The following is a 16,967-nucleotide window of genomic DNA, read 5'->3' on the forward strand; positions in this document are numbered from 1 at the left end:
GTCCTCCAGTATCCTCCAGTGCAGTAGATGGCGACAACGCATTATGGTTCGGAAACAGATCAAAACAGCAAGGGGCCACGAACTGTCTCAAATTTTACATTTTTTTCATAAGTAATATTAAAATCATGAGTAAAAAAAAAAAAAAAAATACAATAGTCTCCCACCCCTGGGTGCGCGTACCCCTAAAAAAACGAGCTTCTCTCCCAGGTAGCTTGTCGTTGATCACGTGACCCATGAACCCGGAAGACGCGAATTCCAGAATAATCCGTTGTTCGGCGATCCGGGGAAGGCAGTACACACTCAATTTGTCGGTTAGTGTTTTATTTACGTGTGTTATTGCTATTATATTTATTTTATTTTAAACGTATCGTTTGTTAGAATGTAAGTAGTGCTGGTCTGAATGGTGAAGATGTGCAATTGTACTGAAAATTGAATGGCTAAATCTAGGGTGACCAGATAATCCATGTCAGGGAGGACACTCTGAGCTAGGACAGGAATTGTAAATTACCATTTCAATTAAACGGACCTGGATTTCACTTGATCACTGAGTTCTTGCTGTGTGCTGATTAGTCAGTCTCCTATGATCATGCATGTGTCACTAATGCTAATGTGAAACAGCTGGATGAGTCTTTCAGTCAAGGAAACAAACCAGTCAAAGCACAAGAAGAGCTAAACTATTTAACCGAGCACAGGAGCCTTTCAATTAGAAAGTAGTTTGTAAAATACGAAGTAGCTCAAAGTGTCCTCCCTGACATGGATTGTCTGGTCACCCTAGCTAAATCGCTGTTCTAAGTAAATGTCGTTTCTGTGTAGTGTACTTAAGGCCTAAGACATTTCAGACATTTTAAATATCCTTTATACGTTTATTCACTTAAGAATTTTGTTCCAGTTACCGATGAAGGAAAACCATGTTTCTTGTCTTCGGCATTAACTTAAAAAAAAACTCGAAACCGGTTTTAATATAGGATGGCTATTGAGATGTTCATGTATGTTGAATAACATACGGTATTTTAGTACCATGCGTCTTTAACAAATTCGTTATTTTCTTTATAGCTTTTTGTTTCTGTGCATATATCAGTAATCCAGTGATGCATACAGCAGAAATAGAACCCAAGAAATGTGCCTATATTTGACTTTGTATAACTTCCTATACTTGTATAAGTTTCCTAGGCACAACAGTGGTTGCCAGTGAATTCTAGAGTACTTTGAAAAAGACGTTTTCTTTTAAAATGTGCTTTAATGAAATAGTACATGAAACATTCTTTTAGTTTAATTTAGGAATGTATAGTGATAAACTTTTATTAACGTTTCAGGTTTCCTGTCTGCATTCAGCTGAAGAGCAGAAATGGTGTGCATTCCCTGCATCGTCATACCTGTCCTTCTATGGGTTTATAAGAGATTCCTTGAGCCCATTATTTACCCTTTCATCTCTCCACTTTTGAGCCGGTTTTGGCCTAAAAAGGCAGTTGATGGTAAAGGCAATGGCGAAATGAAAACTGAAGAAAACTGTAATGGGACATGCAAGGTAATAACGTTTCTGTGACACATTCACTTCTAATGAAGATCTTCTTCAACTACAGTACCAGAATTTTGAAAGTTTAATAGTTAAAAAATATTATGAACTGTCACTTTTCATTCTCTCTTTCATTCACAAGAACAATTTTCTTTTCCAGAATGATTGCAGCAGTGATGCTAAAAGTGCTACTGTGAATGGACAAGTGACAGCCCCAGATAAGAAGATGGATTGATGCTGCTAATAAAAGAATGAAGACTTTAGTCACGTTGTAATGATATGAATTGTAATTTAGAAATTATTTTGAAATTGTGCATAAATATAGCACATTTGCTGTTCCACTCGTAAGACTGAACACTGGGTGTTTAAGCCTTACATTTTGAATATGTGTACTTTATATGGAAATTATATAACTAAAAATGTAATTTTAATTAATTATTAAGCTTGAGAAATGTATATAAAGTCAACTTTGATGCTTATCTCTTAAGTGTAGTGTACATTAGTTTCCTTCTGTCTTATGTCACTTGTCTATTTTAAAATGTTTACTTTAAGGTTACTACAAAACATTAATTTATTAACGAGCTTAATAGAAGGAGGGGGAGACACGTTGCTTATATTTTAAATATAGGTTCACAATAAAGAAAAAAGCAATAAATATGTGGTGGTGATTTTCAGAATTTTTTTTCTCCTTTGACATGTGCCAAAGCTGTCAGTCACACATGTTATCCATGTCATCCCATAGTTAGAGTATGTTTTAATCAGGGGTTGGTGACTAGTTATCGGGAGTGTGGCTGTCCTTTTGCCTCCACTCTGCTGTGCGACATGACGGAGTGGCGCTTATTGTTAGATACATTTGTGTAATAGTCTAGTTAGTGTTTTCCAGGTTATTCATTGGCTCCCTGCAGGCTACTGTATTGGTGAGGATAGAACTTAATAATTTAAATACAAAAGCCTATTTATTGGAGGGAAATGAATGAATGAATCCAAATTAAATGTTGAGAGGGCACCCCCCCCCAGTTCCATGCCCCTGGCTGTCTTACTATTTTATGCTCTGACAGGTTAGCACTTTCACCTTGACGTGCCGACTCGGCAAACACCTGGGTAAGGTGGTGCAGACTTAGTCCACTGTCAGGGCACACTGGGAGGCACACTGGGAGGAGGGGTGCCAACTTAGCCACTGCCAGGCAGCATTGGGGGGCGGTGTTTGCTTAGACACTGCCTGGGGCACCTGGGTTGGGGGCTCTAAATTAGCCACAATCAGGGCGCACTGGGAGGAGGGGTGCTGACTTAGCCACTCCAAGGCGGCATTGGGGGAGGGATGGTGTTGACTTAGCCACTCTCAAGGGGCACAGGGAGGGGGGGTGCCAACTTAGCCACTGCCAGGGGGCTTTGGGGGGGGGATGCCAACTTAGCTACTGCCAGGGGGCTTTGGGGGGGGGGGGTGTTTGCTTAGCCACTGCCCGGGGGCACTGGGACAGGGGGTGCCAACGTAGCACCCACCTTGGTACTGATTTTGCAAATGTTGAGGGGTGATGGTGGGAGGGGGTTGGACAGATGGGGAGAGTGATAATAATATGGTTTGTGGATCCAGGATAGAGGGGTATGAGCAGACCCTCCATATAAATAAAGTCTGATTGATTGATTCCATTCCAATTCATTCTATTAGTAATTTAACTTAAAGATCACATAATAATGTTTATGCTAATTGTGAAATGTCATGATTAATACTTCACAAGTGTCTTGTTAAGTCTGTAATGCCACAAATACTGATACAGAGCACCTCTGACAAACTGGCCGTTCCTGATTTAAAAAAGATTTGGAAAATGGGGTTAGGGTTAGAGGTTAGAGGTAATAAAATATTTGATCTTCATGCAATTTTTTTCCATGTCATCTATTTTCCTCTGCTTGTGAATATTGTGAAGAAATTTCTTGTATCGATGTAAATATGTCACAGTCAGTATGGGTCTTTTGTCTTAGATTACTTATAATATTTTTACATTGCATTCATTGGCACAAATTTATATATACATTGTGTACAGTGCATGTGATTAGTTCCATCATGGTTATTACAGTATTTGCATATTTAGCCAAGAGTTAATACTTTGCCAAATTTTAGAAGCTGCTATGGGTAAATATTTTTGGACATTTCAGATGACACTGACAGTTGTTTCCTTTAAAAGCAGTGGGGATTCTTGCTGAGACAAAGCATCAGAATGAATTACAAAGCTTTTCTGAAATGTTGAGTGAGTATCTCACCCATTCACAACAGAAAGCTGGCCTGTGAGAGGTTGGAGGGCCTACCAGGCAGCCCACACTGCTTATGAACTGGCAGTGCATATTGATGCGGCATCTGGCTTCATCTCTGAGGATTCCAGTGAAGTCTAAACTAGGTCTTTGTATGGGATCCACTCTAGCATGGCAAGTGGATGGTGGCATTTTAATTAACAAAAGTCTCTTAACCCTCAATTTCTCAAGGAACTGTCTGACCCTGCTTTCAATTGTAAATTGCTTTGGACAAAAGTGTCTGCTAAGAAAAAAAATAGAACTGTAATTAAGGAACAGATTCCTGCAGTGTTCTGTCTACTGCAAGTCCAGCTAATAGCCATCCTCAAACTGGTCTCCCTTCCTGCCAATATGCACAGCAATTGTATGCAGCAAGCTACTGAAACACCAGTCCCTAGACAGACTCCACTAGCATGGTTAATGCAGGAGAATCTGCATGCCCTTCAATATCAAGACAGTGTGCTTTACATCTTTCCTTCTGGTGAAGTCCATTGTCCTGTCCCTGTCATGTCTGTCATGCCCCATTTGGCCAGCAGATGCCGCTGGCCATCATGTCTTTTTCCCTTTGTTCCTGAAAATTTATATAGCACTGGTATATGGTGATTTTTGTGCCGACGATGTCTGAACAGTTTTATATTAAGTTTATGGTGCTGATTAAGAATATGACTTCGGTTTTGTCAGATTGGCTCTAGTTTCTGAGACATTTCATAGTTAATTAAAGCAACACATTTGAAAAGCATTCAGAATTGCAAGAATATTTTTTATTTTAGTTACAACTAGTAAGTAAACAGTCTAACATCAACCAAAAAAGAAATTAAAAATATCTAAGTGACAGGAAAAAGTTATGTATCCATCCATCCATCCATTTTCTCCCGCTTATCCGAGGTCGGGTCGCGGGGGCAGCAGTCTCAGCAGGGAAACCCAGACTTCCCTCTCCCCGGCCACTTCCTCCAGCTCCTCTGGGGGAATCCCGAGGCGTTCCCAGGCCAGCCGAGAGACATAGTCCCTCCAGCGTGTCCTGGGTCTTCCCCGGGGCCTCCTCCCAGTGGGACATGCCCGGAACACCTCACCAGGGAGGCGCCCAGGAGGCATCCTAATCAGATGCCCGAGCCACCTCATCTGACTCCTCTCAATGCGGAGGAGCAGCGGCTCTACTCTGAGTTCCTCCCGAATGACCGAGCTCCTCACCCTATCTCTAAGGGAGAGCCCAGCCACCCTGCGGAGGAAACTCATTTCGGCCGCTTGCACTCGCGATCTCGTTCTTTCGGTCACTACCCACAGCTCGTGACCATAGGTGAGGGTAGGAACGTAGATCGACTGGTAAATCGAGAGCTTCGCCTTTTGGCTCAGCTCCTTCTTCACCATGACAGACCGATGCAGCGCCCGCATCACTGCGGACGCCGCACCGATCCGCCTGTCGACCTCCCGCTCCATCGTCCCCCCACTCGTGAACAAGACCCCGAGGTACTTAAACTCCTCCACTTGGGGAAGGATCCCATCCCCGACCCGGAGAGAGCATTCTACCCTTTTCCGGCTGAGGACCATGGTCTCGGATTTGGAGGTGCTGATTCTCATCCCAGCCGCTTCACACTCGGCTGCGAACTGTCCCAGCGAGAGCCGAAGGTCACGGTCTGATGAGGCCAACAGGACCACATCATCTGCAAAAAGCAGAGACCTAATCCTGAGGTCACCAAACCGGACACCCTCAACGCCCTGGCTGCGCCTAGAAATTCTGTCCATAAAAGTTATGAACAGAATCGGTGACAAAGGACAGCCCTGACGGAGTCCAACCCTCACCGGAAACAAGTCCGACTTATTGCCGCTCATGCGGACCAGACTCTGGCACCGGTCATACAGGGACCGAACAGCCCTTAAAAGGAAGCCCGGCACCCCATACTCCCGGAGCACCCCCCACAGGACTGCCCGAGGGACACGGTCGAATGCCTTCTCCAAGTCCACAAAACACATGTAGACTGGTTGGGCAAACTCCCATGAACCCTCCAGAACCCTGCGGAGAGTATAGAGCTGGTCCACTGTTCCACGGCCGGGGCGAAAACCACACTGCTCCTCCTGAATCCGAGGTTCGACAATCCGGCGGACCCTCCTCTCCAGAACCCCCGAATAGACCTTACCAGGGAGGCTGAGGAGTGTGATCCCCCTATAGTTGGAGCACACCCTCTGGTCCCCTTTCTTGAAGAGGGGGACCACCACCCCGGTCTGCCAGTCCAGAGGCACTGCCCCCGATGTCCACGCGATGCTGCAGATGCGTGTCAACCAAGACTGCCCTACAGCATCCAGAGCCTTCAGGAACTCTGGGCGGATCTCATCCACCCCCGGGGCTCGGCCACCGAGGAGCTTTTTAACCACCTCAGCGACCTCCGCCCCCGAGATAGGGGAGTCCACACCCAAGTCCCCATACTCTGCTTCCACATCGGAAGGCGTGTCGGTGGGATTGAGGAGGTCTTCGAAGTATTCCTTCCACCGACCCAAAACGTCCCGGGTTGAGGTCAGCAGCACCCCATCCCCACCATAAACAGTGTTGATGTTGCACCGCTTTCCCACCCGGAGCCGCCGGATGGTGGACCAGAATCGCCTCGAAGCCATCCGGAAGTCGTTTTCCATGGCCTCACCAAACTCCTCCCAAACCCGAGTTTTTGCCTCAGCGACCGCCGAAGCCGCATCCCGCTTGGCCTGCCGGTACCCGTCAGCTGCCTCTGGAGTCCCACAGGCTAAATAGGCCCGATAGGACTCCTTCTTCAGCTTGACGGCATCCCTCACCACTGGTGTCCACCAGCGGGTTCGCGGATTGCCGCCGCGACAGGCACCGACTACCTTACGGCCACAGCTCCGGTCAGCCGCCTCCACAATGGAGGCACGGAACATGGCCCATTCGGACTCAATGTCCCCCGCCTCCCCCGGGACATGGGAAAAGTTCTGCCGGAGGTAGGAGTTGAAACTCCTCCTGACAGGGGATTCAGCCAGACGTTCCCAGCAGACCCTCACTATACGCTTGGGCCTGCCAGGCCTGGCCGGCTTCCTCCCCCACCAGCGGAGCCAACCCACCACCAGGTAGTGATCAGTTGACAGCTCCGCCCCTCTCTTCACCCGAGTGTCCAAGACATGCGGCCGCAAGTCCGACGACACGACTACAAAGTCGATCATCGAACTGCGGCCTAGGGTGTCCTGGTGCCAAGTGCACATATGAACACCCTTATGCCTGAACATGGTGTTCATTATGGACAATCCGTGGCGAGCGCAGAAGTCCAACAACAGAACACCACTCGGGTTCAGATCGGGGGGGCCGTTCCTCCCAATCACGCCACTCCAGGTCTCACTGTCATTGCCCACGTGAGCATTGAAGTCCCCTAGCAGAACAAGAGAGTCCCCAGAAGGAATGCTCTCCAACACCCCTTCCAGAGACTCTAAAAAGGGTGGGTACTCTGAACTGCCGCTCGGCGCATAAGCACAAACAACAGTCAGAACCCGTCCCCCCACCCGAAGGCGAAGGGAGGCTACCCTCTTGTCCACCGCGGTAAACCCCAATGTACAGGCGCCCAGCCAGGGGGCAATAAGTATGCCCACCCCCGCTCGGCGCCTCTCCCCGCAGGCAACTCCAGAGTGGAAAAGGGTCCAACCCCCTTCAAGGAGACTGGTTCCAGAGCCCAAGCCGTGCGTCGAGGTGAGCCCGACTATATCTAGCCGGAATTTCACAACCTCGCGCACCAGCTCAGGCTCCTTCCCCATCAGAGAGGTGACATTCCATGTCCCAAGAGCTAGCTTCTGCAGCCGAGGATCGGACCGCCAAGGTCCCCGCCTTTGGCCACTGCCCAGCTCACAATGCACCCGACCCCTATGGCCCCTCCTACGGGTAGTGAGCCCATTGGAAGGGGGACCCACGTGCCTTGTTCGGGCTGTGCCCGACCAGGCCCCATGGGTATAGGCCTGGCCACCAGGCGCTCGCCATCGAGCCCCAACCCCAGGCCTGGCTCCAGGGGGGGGCCCCGGTGACCCGCGTCCGGGCAAGGGAAAACGTGTTTCCAAAATCTTTTTCATCATATGGGGTCTTTTGAGCCGAACTTTGTCTGGTTCCTCACCCCGGACCTGTTTGCCTTGGGTGACCCTACCAGGGGCATACAGCCCCGGGCAACTTAGCTCCTGGGATCACTGGAACACGCAAACCCCTCCACCACGATAAGGTGTCGGCTCCAGGAGGGGAAGTTATGTATGATTTGATAAATTAATACAATATTAATTAGTTATAAATTATTAATACTACTGTCTCTTTCAAAACTGCTGCTATCACCCCAATATTGAAAAAAACTGGTCTTGATCATAATAATTATGATAATTTCCGCCCTATTTCAAATTTACCATTCCTTTCAAAAATTCTTGAAAAAATAGTTGCAACACAGATCCATTCTCACTTAACTAATAATAATTTGTATGAACAGTTTCAGTCTGGTTTTCGACCCCTCCATAGCACTGAAACAGCCCTCATAAAAATAACCAATGACCTTCTTATGGCAGCTGACTCTGGTTTTCTTACCATTCTTATTCTTCTGGATCTGAGTGCAGCCTTTGATACTATCTCTCACTCTGTTCTTCTTAGTAGGTTAACCTCCATTGGTCTCTCTGGTACACCATTACACTGGTTTAAATCATATTTGTCTGACCGCACTCAGTTTATCCAGCTTAAATCATTCACTTCACAGCCTTCTCCTGTTGTTACTGGTGTGCCCCAGGGATCTGTCCTGGGGCCCCTTCTCTTCATTATCTACCTTCTTCCTCTTGGTCATATTTTCCGTAAATATAATATTCATTTTCACTGTTATGCCGATGACACCCAGCTTTATTTGTCCACTAAACCAAACTTCACTCTTCCTCCACCTTCCCTTAGCCTCTGTTTAGCTGAACTTAAATCTTGGTTCTCTTCAAACTTTCTCAAACTTAATAGTAATAAAACAGAGTTTCTTCTAGTTGGCTCTAAATCAACACTATCCAAAATTGATTATTTTCCTATTACTATAGATAACTCTTTAGTTTCCGCGTCCCCAAATGTGAAAAGTCTTGGTGTCATCCTTGACAGCACTTTATCTTTTAATTCACATCTCAATAATATCACTCGGTCCGCATATTTTCATCTGCGCAACATTAATCGTCTCCGTCCATCACTCACCCCACAAGCCACCGCCATTCTTGTCCATAGCCTTGTCACTTCCCGGATCGATTACTGTAATTCACTTTTATTTGGTCTCCCTAAGAAATCCATCCATAAGCTACAACTTGTCCAGAACTCTGCTGCTCGTATTATCACCAAGACCCCTTCTATCCACCACATCACCCCTGTTTTGCAGCAGCTTCACTGGCTCCCGGTTAAAGATCGCATCAACTTCAAAATCCTTCTGTATACATTTAAGGCCATCCACCGCCTCTCCCCTCCATATTTGTCTGATTTGGTTCAGGTCTCCACTCCATCACGCTGCCTCAGATCCTCTTCCTCTCTTCTTCTCTCTGTCCCTTCTCACCGTCTTGCCACCATGGGGAGCAGAGCTTTCTGCTGCTCTGCTCCCCGCCTCTGGAATTCGCTTCCTCCAGACATTAGAAACATTACTTCTCTTTCTCTTTTTAAATCTAGGCTCAAAACTCACTTGTTTAAATTTGCTTTTCCAACATAACCTTTCTTTTATTCTATCTTTTTAATTTGGATTGTTTTATATAGATTTTGTAAATTGTTTGCTCTTATGTTTGTTTTTTTTTTATCATTTGTTGTGTACAGTGTCCTTGAGTGTCTTGAAAGGCGCTTTTAAATAAAATGTATTATTATTATTATTATTATTATTAATGTCAATGCTTAAAAAACGCTGTTTATGCAATTTTCTTTTATGTGTGTCATCAGGACAATCACGTTGGAGACTCCAACAGTAGTCTGCCATCATGTGTATGTCCCATCTGCCTTGATATCTCTCCTCCATCACCTTCATATCCTGGTGGAACCTCTCGCCTTGTTCCTCGCTGAAGTCTCCAAGGTTATCTGGAGATCTGTTTAAATGGCTATGGAGATGGTGCATCTTTATGCTCCCAAATTTCTGAAGTTAGCAAGCATACTGTATCTTGCACCAATTCTTCATAATTGTCTGCTCTGTGATTACCCAAGTAATTCTTCACAACAGAAACAAAACTCTTCCAGGCCGAAGCCTCAGTGTCATTCATGCATTTGGTAAAATTGGAATCGTTCATGAGTGTACGAATCTGAGGACCATCAAAGATTCCAGCTTTTAGTTTTTCCATGCTCAGTCCAGGGAATGATCTACAAATGTACTTGAAGCAATTACCCGTTTTGTCCAAAGCCCTAACAAATTACTTCATCAATCCCAGCTTAATATGAAGCGATGGGAGAATGATTTTGTTCTTGTCCACCAGTGGCTTGTTGATATTTCATTACCTAAGACACTGTAGAGTCAAAAGACAAACTAAAAGCTATTGCATTTGTTATCACACACAAGTCGCATTGGGGGAATGCATTATTTTCATGGATGTCCATTATCTCAAAAACTAGAGCCAATTCAGCAAAAGTAATGGGATTTTTTTAATTCAGCACCCTCAAAATAACCTAAATCCATTCAAAAAACCTTGGCGCCTGAAAAAAAATTTTTTTTTGTAGACCTGTGTAATTAGTGAATTGTTCACATCTGTCTCTCATCTGGTGTTCTGTATCACTGTAGAAATGTACCGACCTTTGCCCCATTTATCCATCCGTCGTTGCCAGTGCTGTGTGTTCCTGCCCGTGCCTTGCTAGTTTTATCCATGTTATAGCCCCACTTGCTATTCTCAGTCATCATTTCCCCCAGCATTTCCCAGTATCCTCCCTGCCTCTTGTTTTGACCCTCTGCAGTCCTTTTGTTTCCGAAGTACTGTGAGTTTAGGTTGAAATAAAGTTCCCTTCAGTTTCTAAAAGCTGCTCTTGCATCGTCACTCCTTCCCTGCACCCCATCATGACACCCACATGCACACGGACTAGTCTTCATGCATGGATTTATGCATAAACCATGCATTTATTGAGCATTCATATTACATTTTTCCATACACATCAAAAATGCAGTATGTATTGTCTTGATAATTATGTCACCATTTACAAACTTGCATTTATATTCCTTAAGGCCATTCATTTATACTACTACTAAGACGACATTCAGAAACGACCAGCCCTACATTTCTCCCAAAATGCCACGGCAAAACTATGTTGTGACACAAAACCTGTAAATGCCTTACAACCAGTAAAAGTGCTAAAACATAAAACTGTCCTAAATGCTCCCTACAACACCAGCTCAATTCATTCAAATTGCTAATTTTTAAAAACAGTTAGCTTTATTGACAGAAAACATCAAGTGCCCAGTAGGAAGTGGTTTATATATAAACAGGAAGATTCTATGAAATATGATATGTTTGCTAAGGCAGCTAATTTAGATTACCTTTGTTTATATTACAGGTACTTCTTAAACAATAATGTCATTCAATGCCTGTTTTCTGTACACATTCACGGGATGCAGCCACAGTCTTGGCTTTGAAAGTCTCTTGAAGCATATAAACTGAAGTCTTTCTTTGAACTTACTAATGGTTACTTCTTTATGCCGGTATCTTCCCTAGCCATATAACAGTCCAAAAACAGGCTGTCAGGTGAATTGGTGCCAGTATTGTGCACTTGGTCATGTTTGTTCACAGTGACGCCTTGCACTACACCTATAGCTATCCGGGACCCTGTACTAAATAAGCGAATTAAATTGCTTGAATAATAATAAACAATCAGTTCGTGCAGTATATTTACGCTTCAACTGCTCAAAACAGAAAATAAAAAAACCTTAAAAGTATGGTAAAATAAATTAAACTCTGGAAACTACATATCCCAGAAGGATGTGTAACAAGGTTCCGCCCCCACCCTGCACATCCTGTCACTTAACCTCTTACCTTTTGCAATAACGCAAGTTACTGTGGTGACGTGGAAACATGGTGGAGTAAATTAGGAAAGTAGCTGGGAAATATCGGCAATATTGAACCGTAGTTAATAATAAACAGAAGAAGAGGGAAATAAGAGCAGCGTAACACTGGGAAGATCGGCGCTCCCGGCAGAGGTGTCATACCGACGCGCGTCAGGTACTCGGCAGGTACCGAAGCAGCTTTTAGTGTTTGCTCTGTGTCATTGGTGATTTAAAAAATATCAGGCAGTCGCCAATATGGTTTTGCGCTTTATATTCGGAGTAAATGCAGCCAGGTTCTAAGACAGCTGAAGCATGTTAACTAAAACTGATTAGTTAATAAGACCGTGCTTTAGCTAGCCGGTTAGCCGCTTGCCTGGCTGGATGAGTAGGATTAACCGGCTGTGTACACGGATGTCTCACAATTTAAGCATGCTGTTGAGACAGAACAACAAAATTATCTTTGGTATTTTCAGGCGCGTTGTTTTTGTACTATTCAAATAATAATCATTCATAATATGACATGTTTAGGCTCTGGCATTCATGTAGTTAGATTATGTTATTTATGCTGTATTCTTTTTTTCCTAATTAAAAGGTCGGTTAAAGATACCAAAATTGATTCAAACAAATAAATTTTCCAAAAATAATTAAGGTCGTTTCCTAGTTCTTACTTGAAGAATAATATTTTAAGTTGTTTTTTGTGTCAAGAAATTAGAGTTTCCCTAATATGCATTGCATTACGTATTTTATTTTTATGCATTATATCACATGCTTTTCATAATCAAGGACTATTTTTCTAAACATATACCTCATCAGCTTTTTTTATTCTGAATGTAATGTGTTCTGGTATCACAAGATTGTTTTGGGTTTTTTTGTGTATTATTTTCTTGAACAAGTTTCTATTTAATTAAGCAAGTTTCATTTTAAGGCGTTTTTAATTGCCACATAAAAATAGCGGGATAAATAATGCACTGAATGTTGACGTCATAAATCCTGCCCAGAGCAGTCTGCTTGTTTTCCCAGGTATCTGAGGTTTTTCGTTTTTATACCTGTGGGTTATACTTTATTTTGTGAGAATCATTTTATAACTTGTATGCCTTTAACATATTCGTTTACTGTCATCTTAAATAATAGATGAATCTGTTGTAAAGACTATTGTGTTGCCGACTTCATACAGGGTTTGACTTGCATTTTGCAAAGATATATTATAAAAACCTTGTTATATTAGATGAAACAGGAAGAATAGTGTTCTTTCAAAAAGAAGCATATAATATGAGAAGGTATAATTATTGTGATGATCCGTACAAATACACCGGTGTTTCCCAATCCGGTCCTCAGGGACCTATAGACATCTCACGATCAAAAATGTGGACTGTGGGGCAGGGAGCTGAGAGGGAGCAAAAATGAGATCTTCTGTGGGTCCCCGCGGACCGGGTTGGGAGACACTGCTGTAGACAGATATTTATCTTCCCCGGTGACAGAAATGAGGGCCTTTAAGATGACTTACCAGTTTTTGATTACCCCATATGCCTTTTCTTCTGCGGAAAATGCAAACGCCGGTATATTGTACAACTTCTGAAGTTTAGGGTTTGACAGACATTGTAAAATGAATTTTATGTACAGAATCATCGTGTAAAAGAGAGTCATCGCCTTATGGATTGTTGTAGAATAACGTGTATAGTGCATGTTCAGATTTAATGACCTAGTATGAACAACAAATTTTATTTAAAATATCCTGTGTGCAGTTTGTTTCAAAAGTTGTTTTGTATCAAATATATGTATTATGTAAGAATTTACTCTCACAGTCTATTCTAAGTGGGTTCTTAGAGATCAAAAGACTAAATATCAAAGTGAACCACTAAGAGTCACCTATATATGCTCTTGATTTGTCATGTCCATTGCATAGTACGATACTTCCAAACAATTACTTTAACGCTTATGCTACTGTAACCACTGAGAATAGAGAGAAACTGTATGGTCACCAGGGATCCATTACACACATGAGATGGATGTTTCAAGAGGCAAGTGTCCTTGTTAACTGGTACAAACCGCTATGGCGCCCAGAGGTTCACAGACCTCAGATTAGGCACCGTCTTTCATTCCTTATCTGAACCCAACGCAAGGTTAAGGAGCCATGCACTAGGGTTTTTGTATTTAGAAAATTATCCTGAAGTTCAACTGCGCAGACCCTTTATACACACGGCTGGGTCCTTAGCCCATGTTTTTAATTTAGCGTGTTGGGGAAATGCATTCACCGGCACTCCTCAGTTCAGTATTTGGTGCTCAGTGGTGACAGATCACCTGATTTTCAGAATTCCATCTGTTACCTTTGATGATTCATCCATGTACAGGACTCATCAGTTATCCAGGGATGCATTTCTAGCTTAACTGACTTCTGCAAGTCAACATTCCCACTGCCCAGACGGGTCCTGTCTTTCCTCCAGCTCTTCACTGATGCAAATGAGTTTTGCAGGATTGACTGGACCAGCCAGTTTCATGATGATATTCAGGGTTTCTAGAATTGTAGTCCACCCCGCCTATCTGGCTGAGGTCTCCTGTGAGACTTGATTCATGGTAGGAGTCTGCACTGCATGATGGCCGTCAACTGTGAAGTAGTCCAACACAAAGCTGAAGACTCCAGCAGCCGCCAAACAGGTGGCTTACTCCCCAACCCAGGCATTCAGAATAGTAACCGAGTCAAAGTTCCTCACTATGTTCTTGAGCAAATACACCAGTCATGAACACTCCTTGTTCATGCAGAAGTAAAGGTGAATGGGTTATTCATTGTTCAGAATTCTAAGCTTTATCAATGCACAAATGATGCTGTTAAGGTTATAAAATGTTCAGTGTCCATTGTTAGGACAATACATTTCTTGTGATTCCTTTCAGCTTCATCAGAGCTCAGACTCGTTTGGTGTAATGATCAACCTAGTCTGTTGAAATTAGGCTAAAGAACAACCTAAGATCCTGGACTGTGGTTAGAATTTTAGCTGTTTTTTAGTTTGAGTCTGTCTGAGAAATGTATTGTTTTACACAGATGTTTTGCGCTGGTTGCTTTGGGGCTTTGTTGGTGCTGGTGTGCGGCCTTTCTGATATAACTGCTCCTATAGTTTGTTACTGTTTACTTTTAGAAGCCACCAGCATGCCATCTACACATTGGATGATTATTGACTCTTGTAGGGCATGTGTCTCAGATGTTTTCACAGTGCCATCTGGTGCACTTCTGTAATCATCGACAGTATCCTCAGTAGTGGACCATTTGATTGGGTTTAAATTAGAGATGCACCAATACCGATATTGGGATCAGTATCAGCGCTGATCCAGACCTATTTGATGGATCGGGTATCGGCCATGTGTGACCGATCCACGTCCTATACTTACTTATTTAGTTTTTGGCAATCAATCGCACAACAGCTCTTTCCCATTTTACATGTGTTTTTTTGTGGCATTCAAATCGAATGCTATCGCTGCCCCTCAGTCTTTTTTGGCTACTCAGTGGGTGTGAGTACAGTGACTTCCGCCTGCTGTGACATCATGCGCATACCCTTCGCAGTACGAGGAGCGTAAGATAAGACGTGATGATCTGGGAGTATTATACGCTTTTAACAGAAACCAGTAGCACAGCGATTTGCAGTCTATGTAAAATAAAGTTTTGAGGTGGGAATAGCGTTTAATGGACAATCCCATTTAACAAAGCGCACGAAACTACGAGACAAAACAAAGCAATGGATGATTTGGGAGTCGCTGACTGTTTTGAGAACTCGCTGCAGCTTGTGATCCAAGAGGGGCTGCCATCGCGACAAAGTGTAACTGTGCTGACGCCAATGGGAGAAAAACTGTGTTAAAATTTTAAGCCACTTGTGTATACTTGCTTTGAAGATATTCATATTGAACTGCAAATGCCTCAAAAACGCTTAAAACAAATGAGGTAGAACAGTACGTTAGGTATGTTTCATACATTTTTTCCATCTGTATTTACTAGCTTAAAAAAATTAATATATAAAGTATAACAAAGTAAAAAGACCCCTTGTATCGGAATCGGTATCGGCAGTTGTGTATCGGAATCGGATTAGAACTGAAAAAATGTGGATCGCCCATCTCTAGTTTAAATGCATTGAAAATGGTGGCTGGATCTGCTATGAGAGGGGTGAGCTTGTCGGTATGTTGGTTTATGCTCCTGTACTTCTTTGATTAATGAGCCATCAAGTCTCATTAGCCTTGCATACCGGCCATACTGGGCTCTCATAGTCTCTTCATAGTGACGCCTCATCCTTCCATTTATGCTTTTACAGGGAGAATGCGTTCTACAGAAGTTTTGTTAATGGGTTATTTCCCTGTGCTAGGTGAAGATGAAGATGATGGAGTCTATTGCACAGCGGTCAAGCCACAGTTATTCTTGTCCTTCACTATGTTGGATGATCAACTAGATGTTCTTTTTGTAGTCGTTTTGTAGTCCAATTAAATTGAAATGTCTATTCGTAGCAACCCTTGTGTTCAACCCACAATGTGATTTTGTAGGTGTGTTATTTGTTGTACATACTAGGTCATTAAATCTGAACATGCACTATACACGTTATTCTACACCAGTCCATTAGGCGCTGACTCTCTTTTACACGATGATTCTGTACATAGCAAAATTAATTTTACAATGTCTGTCAAACCCTAAACTTTAGAAGTTGTACAATATATTGGTGTCTTGCTTTGTGCTTGTGCATGTTTTTTGACATGCATCTCTGGGAGTTGCCCCTGTTAAGTGAAAGCTGCTTGAATAATTCAGAAGCATTGATGAGTGCCATTACAAGCACTTAATTACTCTTAGCCTTGGTGTGTCACACCATGGCCATAGTGTCCTTCGTTTTCTCAGACGCTGAGCTTTGATGTGGGCGTTTTCCAACTACTGTTAGGCATCCTGCAAGAGCAATGCTATCTGGATTCTTTGTGCCATCCACCACCTGGCTATAGGCCGCACCCCTTAGGCCATTTCAGGTCACGTGATCTTAAAACCCTTGAACAGCTCAGGTTTCAGGCTGGTTCAAGTGGGTTGTAGATGCTGATTACCACATTTTCACAACTGATGTCAATCACTCTGGGAAAGCTATGAATTGCTGATTCTTTGTCGCCTTTGAAGACATGCAGTCGCATTTAAACAGTCATTGCAGTAGTGTTGTTGCAGCTACTGCCAGACAGCCTCCCTGGTATCT

The 16,967-nt window shown here is 43.5% G+C and overlaps 2 protein-coding genes across 7 annotated transcripts in view; both read left to right on the forward strand.

Moving 5' to 3' along the window:
- Positions 1 to 205: 205 nt before the first annotated feature.
- On the forward strand, positions 206 to 2,170 carry LOC111834241 (UPF0729 protein C18orf32 homolog). 2 transcript variants are annotated; one of them, XM_023793322.2, is made up of 3 exons: positions 206 to 311; positions 1,314 to 1,525; positions 1,674 to 2,170. In XM_023793322.2, exons 2-3 carry the CDS (start codon positions 1,346 to 1,348, stop codon positions 1,746 to 1,748), a joined length of 255 nt encoding a protein of 84 aa, XP_023649090.1. In that variant the 5' UTR covers positions 206 to 311; positions 1,314 to 1,345; the 3' UTR covers positions 1,749 to 2,170. The 2 variants fall into 2 exon arrangements, with proteins under 2 accessions (XP_023649090.1, XP_023649091.1); XM_023793323.2 differs by having other exon boundaries at positions 283 to 381.
- Positions 2,171 to 11,757: 9,587 nt separating this feature from the next.
- dym (dymeclin) overlaps positions 11,758 to 16,967 on the forward strand; it is a 90,113-nt gene continuing 84,903 nt past the window's right edge. For 4 of the 5 annotated variants that reach the window (XM_072714603.1, XM_072714606.1, XM_072714605.1 and 1 more), the window contains exon 1: positions 11,758 to 11,955. The gene's annotated coding sequence lies outside the window, so the exon portion shown is untranslated. The remainder of the gene's footprint in view (positions 11,956 to 16,967) is intronic. The other variant, XM_072714604.1, reaches the window with a different exon arrangement.

The sequence above is a fragment of the Paramormyrops kingsleyae genome, chromosome 7 (genome assembly GCF_048594095.1).
Source record: "Paramormyrops kingsleyae isolate MSU_618 chromosome 7, PKINGS_0.4, whole genome shotgun sequence".
Classification (NCBI taxonomy): domain Eukaryota; kingdom Metazoa; phylum Chordata; class Actinopteri; order Osteoglossiformes; family Mormyridae; genus Paramormyrops; species Paramormyrops kingsleyae.